The 18,621-nt window shown below is 48.0% G+C and overlaps 1 protein-coding gene across 3 annotated transcripts in view; it reads right to left on the reverse strand.

Moving 5' to 3' along the window:
• Window positions 1-8,331: 8,331 nt before the first annotated feature.
• LOC144153921 (glutathione S-transferase 3, mitochondrial-like) overlaps window positions 8,332-18,621 on the reverse strand; it is a 28,280-nt gene continuing 17,990 nt past the window's right edge. For all 3 annotated transcript variants that reach the window (XM_077685692.1, XM_077685695.1, XM_077685693.1), the window contains exons 3-6: window positions 15,500-15,564; window positions 14,688-14,745; window positions 11,622-11,694; window positions 8,332-8,719 (exon numbers count right to left, since the gene is read on the reverse strand). In XM_077685692.1, the coding sequence (XP_077541818.1) occupies window positions 8,619-8,719; window positions 11,622-11,694; window positions 14,688-14,745; window positions 15,500-15,564 (297 nt within the window). In that variant the 3' untranslated portion in view covers window positions 8,332-8,618. The remainder of the gene's footprint in view (window positions 8,720-11,621; window positions 11,695-14,687; window positions 14,746-15,499; window positions 15,565-18,621) is intronic.

The following is an 18,621-nucleotide window of genomic DNA, read 5'->3' on the forward strand; positions in this document are numbered from 1 at the left end:
GCTCGAAGTGCAGTACAGTACACGCGAGATTGCAGGAATGGACCTTTTCACACGCCAGGAATTATGGCAAAAACGAGGTCACGTGTAGCTCTCGGGCCACTCCACGCTGATTGTTTTTCTGCCGCGCAGACCAACAGTTACTGATATATATCTTGAGGTACGCGTTGAAGTCAGTAGGCAGACGGCAGAAACGCTTCGGAGATGGGTTCATTCAGAGCGGCAGGACGGAAATGATGATGTGGATGGTTATCAGACAATCAGGTACGAAAAGATGATGATGATAATGGTCGTGATAAGCAAACGTTTATTGAAGTCAAGAGGTGGGCTTTGACGCTTCAAGGAGGCGTTCTTAGTTCAGATGCCTTGAGCGCGGGCGGCATCGACAGCCCTTTGGGCCAGCCGAAGCTGGTCGTCCAGGCAGGTGCTCGCCAAGGCGTACTCGCAGAGCTCGGCAGCAAGTTTCAGGTTGGGGGGAATCAGTGGTGATTGGTCACACCTGCCGACCATATGGCGTAGCGCTCCAGGTTCTCCGCAAAATCGGCAAAGCGGGAAGTTATGACGGTTGATAGGTGGAGTCAGATAGGATGGGGCAATGTATTAGTCTGGACAGCGCGTAAATGACGTTCGTGCTCTCGGGGTAGAGGTTTGTGAAGGAGGAAGGGGGGGGGGGGGGGAGCGAGTGTCTGGCGCGACAGCCTGTAATTCTGTGTGATGAATGCGTAAGAGGTCAAGGGATGCATGCGCTCGGGTTCGGCAGCTCTCGGCGCACGTACGCTCGGTGGGTCGAGCGATGGCGTCAACCGCCTAGTTTCCTGGGATGCCGTAATTTGCCGGAGCTCATACAATCCTGATTACTCTCTTCAGGGGTTTCTGCTGGATGATGAGTAGTGTTCTCATGTGCAACCGTCCCCAAGCGAAATTTCGACAGGCCAGCTGCGAGTCAGTGGTCATTGCCCTCGCCAAGGCGTGGGCAATGACCACTTTTTTTGCTTGTGTAGGATTGTCGCCGGCAAGAGAAACGCTGCAACTTTCGTAGTTTTTGACGACTAGGTTGGATACCATTGCGGACCTACCCTGATAAGACGCCGCGTCCGTATACGTCGTTTTTGGTTGGTTACCATAGATATCGCAAATGGCTTTTGCTCAGGCTTCCCTCCTGTCGACGTAGTGCACGAGGTGCATATTACGGGGCAAGGGGCCGGTGTACCGTAATGTTTTTGCAGACTTTGTGCGGTAAGTTTCCCGTGAGTGTAGGCGGATGGTCGAAAGGAGCCGAGATTCTCAGGCGTGAGAAGATCCCCCCCCCTTCCCCCGTTTAGTTATCCCCACCTCGCTCTTTGATTGGAGAGATGAGCCATAATTAACTCCTCGGCCGTGTTATGAATGTCAAGCTAAAGAAGCCTTTTGGTTGAGGTGGAGACTGGAAGTCCGAGTGCCTGTTTGTATGCATTGCGGATCATCGTATTGACTTTCTGCGCCTTGGTAATGTTGAGTAGAGCGTATGGTAACACGTTTATAGTCCTCGACACGACAAAGGCTTGGACGATCAGAAGCAGGTCCACCTCTCCCATGCCACGTGTTTTCGGGGCGATCCGGCGTATCATGTGCGTCCCCTGATCGGTCATTGTCTTGAGTTTGGTAATGAGTAACGAGTTGGTCGTGTTTGCTTGGAATGCCATTGCGAGAATCTGCGGGAATGCTGCAATATAGTGATGTTACGACCATTTAACTTGAGGCAGATGGTGGTGTGCCTGGGACATCTTTCTTGCGTGGCGAAACGACTAGCAACTCCGATTTTTGCGGAGCGCAGCAGAGGACGCACGACTTCGCATACTAGCTTACCAAATCCGCTGCTTCTTGCAAGCGATACCGCATTGCCCCAACTGACACTGTGGGCAACCAGATGGTAATTTCATCCGCGTATAGAAAGTGCGACATGATTTAAACACACTGTGCCGAGGAACTTCCGTGTGTCCTCGATCGAAGTGGGCGCTGCTGTAACGTACAGATTGTTGCTCACAAAGAGAATATAGTTTATTCATGCATACCCTCTAGAAGGGTTTACCGAGATTTCATAAACTTGTAATAAGAGGTTGCTGAAAAGAATTCTATGAACAAACATTTTGCTAACATTTTATAGAATACTTCTATTGCGATTTTGCTACAAAGTGACTAACTAATTTTGTAGAGACAAGCTGATAGACCGTTTTGAATATAGATTCTTATGAGTTTCCTGTATGGTTTTAATCTTTTTAATAGGCTTTCTATATAATTCTTACTGGGTACAGTCGTAACCGCCTGTCCTGTGTTAGGTTTGAATAAAGTTTCTGACAGGTTTTAATTAAATTTATCTCAATTAGCTTTTAATAAAATTCTTATTGAGGATAAGTGTAACATCCTTTTGCATGCGAGTCAAGTTTGAATAGAATTTCTGATGCGTTGTTATTATTGGAGACCGGAACTTTAGGCACGAAAAATCCAGGTTTTATGTGCCATTTAGGCATATATAGGCACCTAATACCTCCGTTTAGGCATATATATATGCTCAAGCTCTTTTTGCTTCAGAAACATATTTTAGCACCAATCTTTGACTTGCAGTGAAACCGCGGACACATAATGCGCTGCAGGAAAGTAATTTTATTTTCTTCCGTAAAATAGGCTGCAGAAGAGCTATTATTTTAAAATTTACGTGAAATTCACAGTGATTCAACACCAAAAGACAAGACTGAAAGCCATGAAAAGCCACACAAATCTCAATGATTTGCTGCTTGAAGTTGTACCCCCTTTCAGTCGATAATTGTGCGGGAAAAACAACGCTCAACGTCCACTGAAGTTGGGGGAACGTTCTTGTACTTGGGAACGCTCCATGATCTAATTCCATTTAGAATATCACAATGTTTGCTACTCAGAACATCCTGCAGGTATTTTAGCACGTCGAATCCACTGAAGTGAAGTGGAAGAGACTTTATTGATCGCTGGCAACAGACGTAATATCTCCACTGCGCCCGGACGTAGCCACTCGACGATCCTGGTGGCATTCTAGTAAGCAACGCTTTCCCTACTCACTACGGGGGTGGACACCCTTGTCCCCGAAGGGAGGGCTTCGGCCCGCAGCATTCTCTCCGGCGCTGCCGTTCGAGAGCCGTTAGGACCTACTGGACGGCTGAGAGTTGAAGGAATCCAGGAATTTTACGTCAGGCAGATTTAATCAACCGGTCCTTCGGGGATGGTGGCGGATCTGTCCTGAACCTCCCAGATGAACTCAGCATTCTTAGACAGAGTGGCGCCAAATCTCTCAGCTACTGAAATGCTTTCTGCTAAGAATGCGAAATAAGCACACGAATGCGCATTGTCACGTTGAAGTGTAGCGTGGGGGAAATACTTTGGGCTGCGACGCATTTGTCCATTCCAAAGCTGTTGATAAAACCGGAGTGTTCATGGTATAGTTTTCCGCCCTTAGCCGAGTTTTTAAGGGGTAAAGACGGGCTCTGGTTGAAGAGGCACAATCGGTAACTGCTGCCTGAAGACACAACTGCGCTTCGAAGAAAGATTGCGCGTGGCTGTCGAACGCGAGCTCGCTTGGGCGCACCGGAGGCTGCGAGGGGCCCTAGCCAGACTTTTCGCCGTTCCGTCTCAGTTACGAGGTACACGTTCTGGCCTTAGGTCAGATGGATTCATTGACGGAGCAGAACGAGCTCCTCAGCTCTTCACAACACAGATGAATCCCATTGATAGTACAGGGAAGTGCAATACTTCTCTAGAAATTACTGAGCTATTCTGTTCTGCAGAAGCGGATGACTTGTGAAGCTGCAAGAATAACACCATTCACTAACTATGCGCTATATACCGATTATCAACATTCGACGGCACGCAAGATTCTTTAGAACTAATTCCCTTAATGCGAGGTTCCCAACCCGGCCGTGGCAGATGACGGGTGTCACGACTAGACTACTTGTAAAGTCCTGAGATCCCCATTCCTAAGCTCCGTTTCTTGTTCCTTCTTCGTTCTACGCGTACTGCATCATATGCCAGCCGGCGGGGTACGTGTGATCGGCGGCTGACAATCCACGTGTTCGTGGCATCACCTTAAAACTTTGGTGTCTCAGATCGGCACGTGGTTTCCCGCAGAAGGCGTCTTTGAGCTTGAGCGGCATGTACGCGGCTGTGCCGCGTTCATTTTTTGTTTGCGATCTTTTTATTCCGTTAGCAATAGATATGGCACGTGGGCAGAAATTTTTCCTGTTGGTCCGTGGACACAGCACGTCAGAAGGATATAGAACGAAAGAGTTTGCGCGGACCGGGGTGACGTCGGAGAGCTTGGCTGCGGTGTCGCAGCGCACGGGTTTCTGGCGGCTCGACCGAGGTTGCGAGTTCGAGGTGGTGGAGGCTTGGGCACAGTTTGGGCTTGTCGGCGTGTTTGGCACGACGCGCGGATTTTTCTCGCAAACGGTGTGAAACAAACGCCCTGTTGCGGGCTTCTGAAGCGAGAACTGTGCCTGCAGAACATCGACTCGAAAAATCCAAAAGAGGCATATATAACACAAAAAAGGCATTTTTAGGCGCCAAAAATCCCATATAGTCAAAATAGGCACGAAAAGGTTCATATAGTCAAAATAGGCACTATGCACAATAAACTATTGCTTAAAATGCTCCCCTTCCCTTAGTTCGCGCTTATATGTTAAATAGGCTTGATACGGACTGAAGGGGGAAATAGGCATTTTGCCTAAAGTTCCGGTCTCTAGTTATTACATCTATCCAATTTACCTTTCTATAAAATTCCTATTGCGCATAGTCGTTAACATCCTGTTGCGCCAGAGTCAGGTTTGAATAAAGTTTCTGACGGGTTCTTATTAAATTTATCTCAATTAGATTTCTATAAAATTCTTGTGCCCAGTCATGACATCCTTCTGCAACTGACCTAGTTTGAATAGAATTTCTAATTAGTTTTTATAAGATTTACCTCGATTACATTTCTATAAAATTCTTGCGCCCAGTCATGACATCCTGCTGCATCTGACCTAAGTTTGAATAGAATGTCTGATGAGTTTTTATTACATATTTCTCTATTAGCTTTCTATAAAAACTTTATTGAGTACAGTAGTAACATTCTCTTGCCTGTGAGTCCGGTTTGAATGGAGTTTCTGGCAAGTCTTAACAGCGGAGCTTTTTGGGGGCTCGCAATGTCTCACAGCGATGACGCCACCGCATCGACGGCTGTCCTTGTCCGATCTAGGAACGCGGTGCACGTCCTCCTCCCTATACACGCATTGATAAACTACCAGACCTCTATGGGTAAGCTTCGAGTGCGTACATAAGACGCCAAGTGACGGTGTGAGCGACCGCCCTCATCGGGAGGGAGGGAGGTGGGGAAGGGGGTTCCTAATCAAACGAAGGGTTGTCTCTCACGATCGTGAGGGGTAACTCATTTTGCAGTACGGGACAAACACCGGCCCGCCACCTTCGGACACTTAGCGCGGGCCCAGAAGTTCTCCCAAGACGAAGTGAGGGCCGTGTACCGCGCGATCTCGGTTCATGCGATAGGTTCATGCGATAGGCCACGCGACGCCATTGCACCGCACATATATGCACCGATAAACTACCACATCTCCGTGGGTCAGCTATAGAAACGCAATACAGAGTCTATTAAAACTCAATATATTGAATGCAATAAAATGCTTGCTGCGTGTTCGCAATAAAAAAGTTTTTTGTCTGTCTAATCACCAGTCTACATATAAGCAGTTCGATTGATCCTATGCAAACGCCATAGAGTCTGGTAAAACTCAATATATTGAAGGCAATAAAATGCTTAGTGCGTTTTTGCTATAAAAGTTTATTTACTTTCTATTGGGCACAGTTTATAAGATGGGAGTTTTGGTTCACTCTATAGAAACGCAATATGAAGCGTATTAAAACCCAATGTTATGAACGCAATACAATGTTGGTTATGTGTATGTAATAAAAAGTTTATTGAATTCCTGATGACAATTCAGGCCATTAACTATGAGTTTTAATTGACTTTATTAACTCTACAGAGCCTCAATACACAGTTTGTTAAAGCTCAAAGTCCATTTTCATGGGGGTAGATCAACGTGTCGGTGTACTCGCAGTTGTAGCGGTTTTAGCGCTGCTGCGGGGAGAGCTTTTTTGATAAGCGTCTACTGTTGCGATACGATCCTGGCTGCGTGCTCCGCTGTTCTTTTGATGCCCCTTGTACTATCGTGATGCATTGAAATCCGACAACGGAGCGAAAGGCTTTCAGTACATGCCGCGCATCCTGGCGACGCGATGCGCATGCGCAGTGCGAACAAGTTATGAGAGTTCATGACCAACCTTGATATGGAACTTTAAGACCATCCTATTTCCATCGTCCGTTTGCTGCTCAGCACAAAATAAAAAAAATTGCCCCCACCTCCCCGAAGGGAATCGTGAGGAAGTGCGAATGCATTTCTTGCGCCGAGAGTACACGGCGTAGTAATTCTGCCATCGCCTTGAGAGGCGCAGTACCGGCGAGGGGGAGCTGTCAGGCGAGGGGAGAGGCGCGCCAGCTGCAGAGCATGTGACGTCACGGCGCGAGGAGAGGGGGAGCAGACGCAAAGGCGCCAGCGCGCGGTCACGTGGGAGTGTGACGTCACGGCGCGAGGAGCGGTGCGGGAGCCGGCGCGGGCGCGCGCAGCCACGGCGCGGGAGGCGGAGCGCGCGCGGGTCACGTGGGGTGTGACGTCGCTGCGCCGTTGCTACAGACGCTCCTCTCCGCTCCTCGCGCCGTTGCTAGGGGAGAGGAGGAGGAGCAATGCGGACGGCGGATTCAGGGTTGCTTATAAAGTGCATCGCACTTAAAAAAAATTAGTCATGGCTTAGCTCTGCTATGCCAGGATCTACGTAGCGTGAGCTAAGGTTCAGCAATCCAGTCCAATCCAGTTTTATCCATTCCAGCCCAGTCCAGTCCAGTTCATTCCAGTTTAGTTCAGTCCAATTCAGTCTAATCCAGTCCAGTCACTGCTCCTCGCGCATGCTCAGCACGGCTCTTCACGAGCTACGCGAAACGCCTATCAAGCGGCCCCGGCGCAGCGTCATACTTGGCTACTGCGCAATTGAGGCGCACACCTGGGCACGCGCCGGCGCCAGTGCATCTGCCGCGGCTATGACGCAACACAATCCAACACAACCCACTTTAATGCAATTCAATCCTAGCCAAGTCAAGCCAAGCCAATTTCCAATCGAATCCAATCCAATTTAATGCCCCTCGCGCTTGCGCAGAACGGCCCTTCACGACACACGCGAAACTGTTCAACCTCGGCCAGTGTAGCTTACGCTACAATAAAGGTACATTCCATTCCCCGTTTCCATTCATCGCAGCAACAAAGACAACGCTTGCGTGAGCTGGCGCCGAACGCAGTGGGAAAACAAACCAAAACGCTCCCACGCCGATCGCCGGTGTTTTCATATCCACGTTGGACACAAACTCTCGTAACTTGTTCGCACTGCGCATGCGCGGCCCGTCGCCAGGATGCGCGGCATGTACTGGAAGCCACGCGCTCCGTTGTTCGTATTTCAATTTATCACGATAGTACCTGCATACACTGCATGAAGCATAACTCCCCCATGCAAAGTCACGACAGGTGTCCAAGTTCTCCATGCCATATATAGACACGCATCACTGCCCCAGCACAAAATGTCGTTTGTTCCTCGAGACGTGAACCACGACCGTCGGTGCTGCTCTCATGCCATTGGCAGCCAGTGTTGGCCATGCGTGGCCGTCCACGGGCAGTGCACAGTGCTGGTGCACAATCTTGCCTCGCATCTCCATGCACCACTGCTACCTTCTCAATACTACTACGTGGTACTGTTAAGAACTACTTACCTGGCCTCTCCACCAAACACGAGCTCTTCTCACTGTCTTAAGAACAGATGCTAGCATGGAAAATAGGACAGATATAGAGGAGGCCGATGATGTGCCCTGCAGCTTCCTCTCAACCTGCTCCGTTTTTTTTTCGAGCTAGCTTTCCTAACATACTTTCCTTCCTTTGAGTGGACTTGAAGGGAGGCCAATGCGCACGTGTGACGACAGACGTTGCTCTTAATTGCAAGTTCATATCGGCTTGGGCGGTTGGTTCCATTTGTACAAATCACAAAAGGTGAGGTTTTGCACAACTCGGTGTAAATTATGTAAAATGTAGCAGGATTTGCTGCTTGGCGCACTTTGGTGCAGCAATCACATCCCTTCGACAATTAAAATTGAGCCAGATTGTTGAAAATGTATGCCAGTGAGGTCATCTAAGAGTCTGTATTTTCAGGAAAACAAACCAAACAAGAAAACAATCCCTCATAACACACAAAAATAGAAAGAGCAATTTTATTGCATAAAATTCTCCTTTTATACACTCGCTCTTTCACACTGACAGACCGCATGAATGTTGCCACCATGGTGCATGAATCATGACCCATGAGGATCCTGGGTTATACCGATGGGCCCTGTAACACTTTCCGTGGAAATCTTTCGTTACTGCATGTGAACAAAGGGGTGCCTTAAAAGTAGGAAAGGATGTCGGTGATGTGGGTGAATAAGGACAGACGGTCCGAGACTGCCGGCGGTCCCTGCAGCAGCCGCGGTCAGTGTCCTAAGCGTGTCCCAACATGCGCAGTCCAAGGCGGACGCTCAGTCCGACGAGAATGATCGTGCCGAAGTATTGGAAGCCTCCGCGCATCCGCTTGGCCGGATCTGCATGCACCCAATGGGGCACACGTCAGTCACCGCTGTTACTAGACACTGCGGTTGATTTCATAGAGACTGCAGTGATTTTTAAATGCGGAGCATTTCTTAGGTTCGCCAACTCCTCCGTCCATAGGCGTCCGCAGCTCATGACGTCACGTCGAGGCGCAGGTGCGCGCCTCTCCCCCGTACCCTCCTCGCTCTCAACAACAGCTGCGGCGGTGCGGCAGGAGCGCGTCTGCGCGCGCATGCGCCGTAGCTGCCCCCTGCACCTCGTCGCTCTCAACAACAGCTGCGGCGGTTCGGGGGGAACGCGTCTGCGCGCGCATGCGCAATAGTTACCCCGTGCGCTCCGTCGCGCTCAGCAGCAACAGTGGCAGGTGTACACGTGATAGCGGCGTGCTAGCGGCGTGACAGCTGCGTGACAACAGCGTGGTGGGGGGCGTGGAAAGGTCGCGGCCAATTAAGCATTCCAAACCCTCCCCACATCCAAACGGTAACCACAAACTACCCAATTACGCAACTTTCACGCAATACAACCACCCCTATCCGATGCATTTGCTCGAGTTCCCCCCGTGGGAAGATGCGGGTGGGCGGCTTTTTCAAGTACTGTACAGGCACAACCAAGAACAGGAGTTCCAGTGAGCGACACAGAGCATTTCACAATAAGAGATTCGTGAGAGAACACCCGCTCGTGCTGTCATTTAAAAAAAAAAACAATAAAGGGCGGCCTTACGAAATTGCCATTTACTCACAAACATGTTTAGAGCATTACTGTTACTTATAGCATCTTCGATACACCACACCGGTGTGCACTGGGGCGCACCAGTGCCGCCTTTTCATCCTCGATAAACCACACCAGTGTGCGCCATCTATACTCGATAAACCGGGGCCCACTGTCGCGGGGCAATTTTTGGATGCCCTGTCGCACACCGAGAGTTGACGGAGCGCTGGGGTGCGATCCCGAGATGCATCGCGAACGACGCTGGCGAAGCGACTCCCTCCGCCATCTACTGCAGCGACGGCGTGTCACCGCACTCGTGTGACGGCAGAACGGCTGATGATGTTGCTGACAAGTACAAGTTCCTTGAGTATTCATCAGACAGCAATGCGATGGGCTTAACTGGACCTAATAACGGACAGAGTTGCATATAAGCACACAAACATTATGTGTAATGTGGGAATTTCGCTTACTGCAAAGAAGGCTGCATGGCTGCCCAGTGAGAGTAAATATTGGAACTTTGCATTCATTTTGGTCGAACGAGGTACTACGCAGCCACTGCACTGCTTTAACCTAGCATGAAGGGCCTCCATATTTTGCCGTAGCGGAGAGATGGGCCGAGACTGCAGGCATGATCGCGTTGTTATGGCTTTCAGAAGACAAGACACAGCTTGCAGGTGGCTGCTTAGTATCAGCACGTTGCCGCGCATGTGTGAGGGATATATGTCCTGTGTTGGCTTTCAATAAATATCAGTTTGTAGCAGCGCTGTGACTTATTGGGTCGCTTTCTTGGCACTTGTCAACGCTTTCACGAGTTGGCCTCATAGACCAAGAGATGGCGCTAGTGTAGAACCACTCTCTGTCCTCGATCAACGCTCCGTGCCGGTGCGCCCCATCGTGGTGCACTGTGCACAGCACCGGTTTTGGGGGCAACCCCAGTGCATGTTTCCCGAGGACGCTATTAGCCAAAAGGTCGTCCTCGTGGAGCCAATTGAAGCACTACAAGCTGCATTTGTGTGTGTGTGTGTGTGTGTGTGTGTGTGTGTGTGTGTGTGTGTGTGTGTGTGTGTGTGTGTGTGTGTGTGTGTGTGTGTGTGTGTGTGTGTGTGTGTGTGTGTGTGTGTGTGTGTGTGTGTGTGTGTGTGTGTGTGTGTGTGTGTGTGTGTGTGTGTGTGTGTGTGTGTGTGTGTGTGTGTGTGTGTGTGTGTGTGTGTGTGTGTGTGTGTGTGTGTGTGTGTGTGTGTGTGTGTGTGCGTGCGTGCGCGCGCGCACCCATGTGGGTTGTACAGACACGCACAGCCCTGCCCTGTTGTGTGTGATGGCCACAAGTGCTGCTGCTCAAATATAACATCAATGAAAGCAGAAATTAGGTGCGCGGTGTGGATAGGGGCTAGGAGCTTAAATAACAGCTGTAATTTTTTGCTACTTCAGCTCACTCTGCCCTGTTTTGAGAGCATGTGCCTGTGCGTGTATGCGTGTGTGCGCACACACCCGAGAACGGTCAGTCAATTGGTCCCCGTTACCATTAAAGATTACTGTTCGCTTTGATGTGCAAAGAGGTTCGCCAATCTTTTTTTTTTGCTTTTATTGCTTGACTAAAGAAATAGTGATCCACCTGTGAATACACAGGACAGGCCAATTAAACCACTACACACCTGAACACTCCCACCATCAAACCTGTTCCTTTGCAGTTTCCCAGTTAAAACCAGACAAGAGAATCCTATTCGCAACTACTACAAGACTGTTAAATACCCAACAAATGTACACTCCACTTCGTTAGAAGCTGGAAAACAGCACGTGTGCCTATATGTTGTGCTTCTATGTTCTTCAAATTAACACGTGCTGTTCTCCCACCGAAACTAATGTCCTGAAAACCTATAAATTCAAAGAAACAAATTAACCAAAGCAACAATTTTTTTCCATAGATTACAGAGTGTGCCTGGAATGCACACACAGCCATAAGCTGCCAGTTATCGTACACAAACATTTGTATGAGATTAGACAGACAGACTACAGAGAAATTTAACACGCACTTTTGAGCTCGGCAGTGAAACATTTCACCAACAGACCTTACGAACCATTACCTTGCAGAATAGGAAACTCAAGGGTTTGAATGAATGGACCCGTTGAATAAGAGTTGGCCACACGTCGACGAACAATTCAAGAGAAGGTGAAACCTCTACAACGCACCTCCTGTGGAGTACCCCAAGGCGTAGACGACTCTTCCAGCCAAGTAGACCACCCCGGCAGCCGCAGCCACTTTCTGCGTGGATACACGATGCACGTTTGCACGGTGACGAAACACAGAAAGTCAGCCAAGTTCAACGATGAGGCAAATAACTGAATACTGTTACAATCAAATTAGTGAATGCAAAAAAGGGCCTATATCTGCTCCTTTTGTTACAAATGTAGCCGAAAGACTATAGCCGACTGGCGCCTCTGCCAAGTAAAAGCCTCCCTTCTCTTTCCCGCTCACCTCTTATGCTGTTCCTTTCCCGTCTTGCTCCTCCCAAGATAACACGCCAGAGGTTTGCTTAGGTCAATTTAAATTTACTGCGTTCTACTGCTCCAAGACCGGTGCCTCGATGCTAGCGCTGCTGTACAGCGGAGACGCGCGTGAATCGAGGCACCCTACTACAACGTTTATAGAACCACGTTTCCCAACTCCCCGAGCGTGCCATGCAGAACGTAGATCCAATCTAGTGGAACCTTTCGTTGCTATTGCCATTTGATTTCTTAAATGACGAGGTAGCGCTGGCAACAGCAGGCGATGGTTTTCAGCCGTTCATGTAGTATTTCATTTGCTATCGCAAAAAACACGCATCTATTAATTTTTAAATAACGGAACACTGCAAATATCACTTATGTATTGATTAGCTACCTCATGTTCGCGCAATGTCTTGTTCTTGTTCAACAACGTTGACAAGTATGAACATTGACACTGGACTTAGACGTTTAGATTTGGCTGTGAGCGTTCGTTTCGCTTTGGCAGGGTGGATGAATAGAATCGCAGACAGACAGACCAAAACTTCTGCATTTAAGTAGCCCAAGAAAGACTATCGTCTTAAAAAAATCATGAGCCATTCCACTCTGTGGTTTTAGCACACGAAGGAATTTTCAACACAGGTAGGAATTCATTTATTGTGAACTATTTGTGACAAGTAAATGGAACTCGATGTAATGATAGCAGCCAGTTCCCTTGTAATTTTTGGTGGGAAAGTTTCAATAAAATAAGCATTAGAGGCCGTTTCTGCTCAGCATCCACAATAAAGTTAGTCTCGCCTAACGCATTTTTGCACACACATGCAGGAAAAATACACAGAACGCTAGTCATATAAAGAAGATGGTCTAATCTCGTTAGAGCGAAGTAGTATCGGCACAGCAAATTAGTTAGTAATATCCGATATTCGTTGTAAGAGTACACGTAACAAGCGGCTCTAACAAATCGAAAATCTGGCTGGCGCGAGAATACTTGGTATGGCAATGCATCTTTTTAGGTTTCGAATCCACTATAAACATGGTAACCCTTAAATTTCTCCTTGTTGCATTTCAACCTCAATGAACCGGAACATGAGTACATGAAATTACAACAGAACAAAGTTTACTTGACGAAACAGGCCTGCGTCCTATTTATTTCATGAAGGATGTGATCTTCATCTAGTGGCTGCTCTCAGCCTGAGCAGGATGTTTTCCAGAGCGCCTACGAGCGAAGGACCTTTACACTTTTGCAGTTTTGGACAAGCATAATTTTTTTTCAAGTAGCTTCTCAGACTCCTGCTCAAATATTTCTTCGTTATATTCGATATCGCGCACTGCTCTCACGGTTTCAGTTTCGTTATGAGAGAATAAGTGTCATTAAAATAAAGCGCGACCAACCAAACTTTGTATTTAGCTTTCTATAGCCGATAATTCACTATATCAGTGTTCGCTCTAACGAGGTTCAACTGTATATCATAAAGTTAAAGGAAGCTCGAATTCAAAGCCGCGGCTGTGAAATTAGGTTTCCTACTAATTTTACTAGAACTCATTCAAACTCAGTAAAAGTGAAACATAACTGCAGTGCCCCTCCCATGCGATCAACACGAACAGAACTTGTTCATTTAATTTACACAGAACATGGATCATAAGCCAAACACTGGCAGTAGCTATAATCTGATCATATGGTCTTGAAAAAGTTCCAAAAACCTCTTAAACAGTATAATTATCACATCTTGCTTCACCACGCATTTATCAGATACGAAAAGCGTCAACTAATTATGTCGTAAATAGCGATTCCTTTCCCATTTGGCCTGGTTGGAAATAACTCTCAACCATTTTTTCAACAAAGAAGAAATGTGGCTGAGCCCACCGGGCACAGAAAACGTATTACACTGCTGCTACAATGCTTAACTTCACTTTTCGTGCAATTGGAGATAAAGTAATCAATGGCTAACGGATATTCATTTCTTGTTTATACAGGCCTGGCCAGGTTGGCGCACCCAAACTTGTAGAAGTTAAACATGTCTTGTTTAACAGTGAGCTTCACCACCTTTCCGTGGTGTACAGATATAATTCTGAACAAGTTTCGTTCAATGTGTGCATCGATTTTACACTGCCGAAAGGGCCCAGGTTGATATGTATCATCAGGGACATTTTTCAACATTTCTCTGAGCCATGGCAACGGGTCTGAAAGAAAATAGTAGTACTTCGTTAACATATCACTGCAAATGCAAAAGAAGGGTTAGTTTTTTATTTAAACCCTCAAAAGTGCAGGACTGACACAGTTCACTAAAGACATCTTTGAGATGGAAGTAACACAACCAATTGGCCACCATGACAACTTTTTTTTGGCGCTCCCACTAGTTACATTAGTTAACAAAACATTGAAGCTAGTTAGCTTTCAGGAATATTGCTCAAAATCCCATTTACGCTTGTCAGCTAGGATATTTGAACATTTTTTCTTGGTTAAACTTCGCATCAAAAACGAAAAAAAGAAACGAACGACAACAACAAAAGCAAAACTGCCATGGCATTCTTGCACGGGACACAAAAACACTGCGCCGACATCAAACCAAAACACTCGCGGTTTCTTCCTGTTGCAGTGTTGGTAAACGACTGATACCGGCTTGCCCAAATCACGGTCCCTCTACATACTTTGCTACTGTTTCTATGAAATTTTAAAACCACTCCCTAGCATAGAGCTCTTTAAAGCCCCCTTTAGGCCCGAAGAGATGCTGTGCATGCAAGACTGCCTTCCCCCCTTTCTGTTTCACTCACCGGGGACTCGAACCCGCCGAGAAACAGGGTCATCAGGAACTGTGGGTAGCCCTCGAGGCTGCGTGGAAAGAGGTTCGAGAGCTCAAGTTAAGGGGGCGCACTGGTCTTAAACCAAAACAAAGTTCATTTTTGCTGTTATGACGATGAAAATTGGGGGCCGTAGGTAGTTTTGCAGTCTAATTGTTGAAATAAAATATAAAATTTGTTTTTGTGCAAAACGACTATACTCAGATTTATTCGAATTTTTATACCTGATTTTTTGACAGCCTTTTTACTGCTGGAAGGATGCAGCCGAACAACGTGCCAGTGAACTGTGCACAAATCAATGAGTGCAATAAGACTAAAATTATCATTATATCTGGTATGTAGCGGATGTTACAACCGTTTGAAGTTTGGGCCTGGAAGGCAAAACCGGTTTTTTTAGTTCCTACGTTCCGGGCCCAAACTTCAAAAGGTTGTAACTTCTGCTACATACCAGATATAATGATAATTTTAGTCTTATTGCACTCCTTAATTTGCGCACAGTTCACTGGCACCTTGTTCAGTTGCATCCCTCCAGCAGTATTTTTACAAAGGCTGTAAAAACTAAAATATAAAAATCAAAATAAATTTGAATATTGTCGTTTTACACAAAAACAAATTTTATATCCCCAATCAGAATGAAACACTGCACACGGCCACCGATTTTCGTCATAATAACTGCAAAAATAAACCTTTTTGGTTTAAGACCAGTGTGTCCCCTTAAAGTTGGGGAACGTCCCAGGCCTTGCTACAGACAGAGCTCACGCATAGGGAAAGTAATGAACACTCACTAATTCTGGTGCGAGCGCTGAATGCAGTTGAAGACAATGTCGCTGTCGGAATACATGGCCGGGTACTGCGAGAGATGACGGCAAAAATGAGGAAAAAGAGAGAGAGAGAGAGAGAGAGAGAGAGAGAGAGAGAGAGAGAGAGAGAGAGAGAGATTTTTCGTGTCCCAACCCAACACACACAGCCTCCTTGTACAATTTTGATAGACATTTCACAGGATATAGTGCATGCAGCAGCGTAACCATGCAAGAAGAGACTTAAATGCTGTGAGCTCTGAGGAAGATCCGTGCGATTTATATTGCATGTGGTGCATTAAAACATATTTCACGTACATCTTAACATACATTGTATGTCAAATTGATGCCTAGGCCTCCTTAATTGCTGTGGTCCCACAGTGCTTCCACAGGTGCTGCCTGCAATGATTCAAATGATTCTAACAGCGAAGCTTTTGTAGCTGGCTCTAATATGTGGCACTTAACGCTAAACGCTCGTGGGTGCGCACCTCATGGCGACCGCCGAACGTACCAAGCACACGCAGCGGCTTTAACAACAATAACAACAAAAGCCACTACTCTCAACGCGTAAGCTGTCGGAAGTGCAGAGCAGTGATTCGCCGTAATGGGCTTGTGGCGCCTTTATCTGCTCAGTGCTACCACCCATCACGCTTTTCGCCACCCTGTACGCCTCACTCCTCTCCTGATGAATTGGACGGAGGTTTTTCCAACGCATTTCAAATTTCCCACCTTCGCAGTGCTCGCGCGCCCCGTGCCTGAAACAGCGCGAGCAGGAGCTTTTAAGTGCGATGCACTTTATAAGCGACCCCAAACCATCCACCGCCGGCGGCGGCGGCGACCGCAGCCCTGCTCTCCCTAGCAACGGCGCAGAGCGGAGAGGAGCGTCGGTAGCAACGGCGCAGTGACGTCACTCACCACGTGACGCCACACCCTCACCGCTCCCTCGCGGCGCGGCGGTGTGCGCCGCGCGCATCCCTCTCCTCACCCGCGCCGTGACGTCACGCGCCACCTCCTCTCCCGGCAGCTGCCGTGCGCCGCTGCGCGCGTCCCCCTCCCCCTTCGCTCGCTCCTCCTCTCTCCTCGCTGGCTGCAGCTGCGCGCGCACCCCTCTCTCTCGCGCGCCCGCCTTCTCTCTCAGCCACCTGGCTCGGCGCGCTCAGCGCGGCGTACCCCCCTTTATATGCAGCGATAAACCGCCAGACCTCCGTGGGTCGGCTCGCGCGCGCTCTCTCGCTACAGTCTCCTGCTCGCTCTGCTCCAGTTTAGACCGTTCGCTGGCTGGGCGCCTCTCAAGGCGATGTCAGAATTACTACGCCGTGTACTCTCGGCGCAAGAAATGCATTCGCACTTCCTCACGATTCCCTTCGGGGAGGTGGGGGCAATTTTTTTTGTGTGTGTGCTTGCTTTTAATTCCGCACGTGCCGCCGCCTTACTGCCCATGCAGTTTGGAACGCGCCGTTTTTTTCTTGCACTGCTACTTCTTCCCGCTTACTATCGTAAAAACCAGCACAACTAGTGTTCCGAACTAAATGAAGGCTGGGCTGCCGGTTAATTACAGGTATTTTGCCTCAAATGTACTTGCAGTTTGTTTTGCGCTAAACAACGCGGAGATGTAGACAAGCGTCAGCGGTTCACGAGTTTCAAGCAGTTATGACTATATAAATCGCTTATTTTTTTAAGCCTGAGTTTGACGCCGTGACGACGGTACGCCGTGCGGCGAGCTACCTCGATAAGGCAAGCCCCTAATACGCGCTGCCCAAAAAAAAAGGCGGAACATTGAGGAGCGCTTTGAATTGCCTAGCAACCAACAACGTCACAGCTGGCGCAACACGTGCTCCACGGAACCTCAACGCGACTCCAGGAACGCCGTGCATGCGTCGTGCACGTACGCGCCGCCACTGCGCCCCAGCTGTTGTCAAGCGCTGACCAGCATGTGCATAATGTTTGATATGAGGAACCCGAGGTTATCGATGCAAATTACGGTGACTACAACTAGCACAGTGCACCGCAACGACGGAACATGTAAATAAACAATTTCAAACTTCTACAAATGCATGGCGATGTGTCCTTAGAAGTGCTCACGTAGAAATAAATCGTGCAGCTTTGCTGCGGTTCAAGCCTCGCGCGACTTAGAGCAAGTTTAGCCAGTTTTTTTCATAAACTATGAACACTATGAAACTATGCTCATTATATGCCACGATTGAACTTTGATTACATGGCTGATGGTTGTCAAGTAACCTTCCTTAGGTCTGGCCTGTTGTATTAGTTGATGGAAATCTAGGCTGCTGTAACTTTGGTATACAAATTGTATAAAACTGATTGCAGATGGCCACTGGCTGGCCAGTTATTCTTAGGCCCTCTTACTATCACCCTTAATTCTTATAAGCTAGCACTAGGTTGGCATCTTTCTATACCTCTAAAGTCCTGCGCATCCTTGACAATTTTGAAAAGTTTTCCACTACATGTATATCTCAATTATTTCGCAGGATCCACACAACCCCTTGCTATTCCAGAGGTTTTCTCGTCATATACTGCACGTTGTCTTTAGTTACTGCTAAATGGCTGCTTACAAGTTAAACCTCGATGTAACGAAGTCGGTAAAATTCGTAATTTACTTCATTACATTGAAATTTCGCTACACTGCAATTCGCGGTTAAAATGAAGGATTAACCGCGTGAAGCGGTACCTGCAAGCGAAAACGTGACGCACATACACGGCTGGCGCACTGACATCGCCGCGGGTACCACCCGCACGATACGGCAGCAGTGAAGCGAAGCAGGTGCAGGTTGCCCAAACTACTTACGATTGCCAGAACTTTCCCGAATAGAACTCTTCGCTCAAAAAAAAAAAAAAAAAAAGCAGCGCGCCATCGGGGCTTAACTGTCTACTCGGGCATCGGCGTGAACCGCATGGGTCGTTTTTTCTGCAAGCAAAAACGCGTCGCGCAAGCCACAGGCGCGCTGTAAAACGTCATACGCGCCTCTTGGGAAAGCGCCCATCAAGTATCCTCCACAGTGCTACATCTGCCAGTCGTCAGGCTCCTCACACTGCCGCGCGCGGCGCAAGCAGCGCAAGTCGTTTTTCGGCCGAAGCAGAAGCCGCCATCGGCG

The sequence above is a fragment of the Haemaphysalis longicornis genome, unplaced genomic scaffold, assembly GCF_048455015.1.
Source record: "Haemaphysalis longicornis isolate Haplotype H1 unplaced genomic scaffold, Haemaphysalis longicornis Haplotype H1 scaffold_9, whole genome shotgun sequence".
NCBI lineage: Eukaryota > Metazoa > Arthropoda > Arachnida > Ixodida > Ixodidae > Haemaphysalis > Haemaphysalis longicornis.